Below are 3,259 nucleotides of genomic sequence, written 5' to 3'. Positions count from 1 at the left end.
TGGATGGATGGATGGATTGGTGGGGGAATGGGTGGATGGATGGATAGTAGATGAACGGGTGGATGGATGGATGAATGGATTCATGAGTGGATGGGTGGATGAATGGATGGATAGATGGATTGATGGATGGGTGGGTGGGTGGATGGATGGGTGGGTGGATGGGTAGATGGATGGATGGATGGTTGGATGGATGGATAGATGAGTGGGTGGATGGGTGGATGGATGGATGGGTGGATGGGTGGGTGGGTGGATGCATGGATGGATGGATGGATAGATGGGTGGGTGGATGGATAGATGGATGGATGGATGGATGGATGGATGGATGGATGGATGGATGACTCATACAGGGATGGACAGATGGAGCCCATACTCCAAGGAGCTGCTACCATTAAAGAAGAGAATGCTTTTTTTTTTTTTTAAGAAATAAGAAAGGAAAAAGAAGAGAATGCCTCTGGAGATAGAATCTCTGTCTACTGCCTGCTTCTCAGATTCCAGAAAGATGGCTTGGGGACAGTGGTCTCCCACTGACAACGACAGGGCGGGTGCTGAGCAGTGGGGGACCGACCGTGTGTGCTGTCTGAGAGGAGTGGCCAGTGCATGTGCCCCTTTCTCTGCTGCAAGGATGCCAGTGGGCCCTTGTTGGTCACCCCCAATTCCCCCATATCCCTCATGCTGAGGACTGAGGTGTGGAGCTTCCTTGGGCCACCCAGGGCAGCTCCCATTGAGGGCTGACAGCTCGTGTGTAATTTTCCACTCAGCCGCCCACAGTTCTGCTCAGCCTCACGGGCCCTTCTGCCCTCAGAGGTATAGGGAAGCCAGAAGGGGAGCCAGCCTAGGCCCCTCACTCAGGCCTGTTCTTTCTCCACTTTCCTTCTCCAGGGACTTCCAGGCCCGAAAGGGGAAAAGGTAAGTGATGCCAGAGGCTGTGCAGATGCGGTAGGCAGGTGAAGAACCCCAGAAACCTGCCTCCGAACCCCAGTTCCAGTGTGCCCTTGAGCACATCACAGCCCCTCCCAGAGCCTCAGTTTCCCCATCTATAGAGTGGGAATCGCAGTGCCTACCTTCCAAAATGGTTACAAGGCTTACATTTCACAATACGGCCTGCCCGGAGAGTTGAGTCTTGAGTTCTCCTGGGACCAAAGCATAACCAAACTCAGAGGCCCAGTGTTCCCAGAATGACGGGTGTCCAGAGGACTTCCTGGTGAAGGGGTGTGCCAGGAGGGCTGGGGGATTGAACCATGCCTGTTAATGGTATTCTCTGTAGGGAGGACACCCCTCAGGAAGACATGGCGGACAGCTATCTCTGCAGCCCCTTGGGAGGAAGGCTTCCCTGCCATCAGGCACTAAAGCCCCCTAGAAAACAGGGACCAAGTGCCTCAGAAGGGGACAGAAGAGACCTGTGTTACCCACAGTAAAATCAGGAGAGGGACCAGAGCAGGCCTAGGTGTGCCAGGGCCAGCTGGGTGCTCCCACAGCTGGACAATGTCCACCCCCAACCCCGAATTTGGAAATGGGAAGTGAGACCTGCAGATGGGCCCTGCTGTGATTTGGCAGCTCAGGCCAGGGCAGGAAGGGTTCCCGCCCAACCACCAGGGCTGAGGGAGCCGTGGGGAGGCATGGGAGCTGGTGTTCAGAACCTCGGCTTTGCATTCCAGCTCCACCACCAACTGTGTGGCCTTGGCCAAGTTGCTGGGCTCTGTTGGCCTCAGTTTCCCCACCTGTAAATTAAGACCAATCTCACAGAGCCACAGGAGAGATTGCATGAGGTCATGGTCTCAGTGTTCTTGTCAATGATGACAGACTAGTGCAGTTGGCAGGTGTCCTGATTACCTTCCCTCCGGCCTTGGCTGATGCCACCGCATCATAGAAGTGATTCCATCAGGGGCTTTGAAACCAGAAAGAACTGGTGTCTTGGTGTCTATTGCTGCTTAATGCGGTGCCCCAAAACTTGGCTGTGTAAAGCAACATTTACTCATTACCATCCCTTCCAGAGGACACAGTGGGAGGGGCTGTCTCTGCTCCACAATATCCAGGGCCTCGAATGGCTGGGGCTGCCCCCTAGATAAGGGAACACCTGCCTTCAAGCCCTGGATCTGCTAGCTGTGTGACCTTGAGCAGGTTAAGTGGCCTCACTGTGTCTGCTTCCTCATTAGAAATGGAAATAAAAGTAGGGCCTGCCTGCTATTTTTGTTAGAATTAAGTCATACCATGTCTTTGAAGCACTGGGCACAGATGCCCGACGGGAAATGTGAAGAAACAAAATGAAAGCCGTGGTGATGCCTCTCCCTGTCTTTTGTTCCCAGGGTGCACCAGGAGACTTTGGCCCCCGGGTAAGAACCAGGCGTGACCTTCCTCACTGCCCACATGGTTTGTTTTGTGTAATAATGAGGCATAACTGGTGCTGCTTGTGGGTCCCAGCTCCCTGCAGCTCATCACAGAAAGAGGCCAAGAGGCCTCTTCCCCACCCATAGCACCGGTGGAAGCCCTCAGGGACCTGGGTTGTGGGGCTGCCACCTCTTGCGCAGGTGGAGTGTCTCTGGAAGATGGCCAGGTCTCCACGCTTACCACTGTGGATGCTGGACAGTGGGACTGGCACGTGACCCCAGACTGGAGACTGAGCAGCCTGAGGACAGCCGGCACCCCAAAAAGAGGGAAGGCTCTGGGGTCAGCAGAACTGAGCTCAAAGCTCAGCTCTGCCACCTGCCAGCTGAGTGACCCCTGAACAAGTCACTTTGCTCTCTGAGACTCAGTTTCTTCAACTGTGAATGGGGGGACAGCCCCCACCCCAAGAGGTTGTTGTGGGAATGAAAAGGTAGTGGGAGCGGCAGTGCAGACAGCGGGGCTGCAGCTTGTGGTCACGGCTGGCGGGGCGTCCGCTCCGCACCTCTGCGGCCCTGAGCTGGGAGCAGGAGCAGGGAAGGGGGCTGGCCAGGCCAAGCCCCACGAACACAGCTGCTCTGTGCCGGCCACATAAAGCTGGTGAGATTACTCTGCAGTCAAAGAAAGGGCGCTCGTGCTGAGTTTTAGCTGCTGAGAAAAATCCTTCTGCTTGCTTCCTGGTGGGTGTGTGGAGCTGATATTCCAAAAGGGGATGCCCTCTCTTCAACAGACTGGAAGTCCTGAGGCCCAGAGGTCATGAAGAGTGGATCTCCTCCCAATCCCCCAACCCTCCTCATGGAGACCCTGCCTATGGTCCCAGCGTCCCAGTCATCGGGAACACCACTCCCCAACACACACACACACACACACACACACACAC

At 55.3% G+C, this 3,259-nt stretch overlaps 1 protein-coding gene across 1 annotated transcript in view; it reads left to right on the top strand.

Annotated features, from left to right (window-relative positions):
- Positions 1 to 3,259, top strand: part of COL23A1 (collagen type XXIII alpha 1 chain) — a 325,129-nt gene that overhangs the window by 292,589 nt on the left and 29,281 nt on the right. The window contains exons 7-8 of the mRNA XM_058440198.1: positions 880 to 906; positions 2,304 to 2,330. Coding sequence (XP_058296181.1) covers positions 880 to 906; positions 2,304 to 2,330 — 54 coding nt within the window. The remainder of the gene's footprint in view (positions 1 to 879; positions 907 to 2,303; positions 2,331 to 3,259) is intronic.

Source organism: Hylobates moloch, unplaced genomic scaffold, assembly GCF_009828535.3.
Source record: "Hylobates moloch isolate HMO894 unplaced genomic scaffold, HMol_V3 SCAFFOLD_6, whole genome shotgun sequence".
In the NCBI taxonomy this organism is placed as follows: Eukaryota; Metazoa; Chordata; class Mammalia; order Primates; family Hylobatidae; genus Hylobates; species Hylobates moloch.
This window is presented reverse-complemented; position numbering and strand designations above follow the sequence as displayed.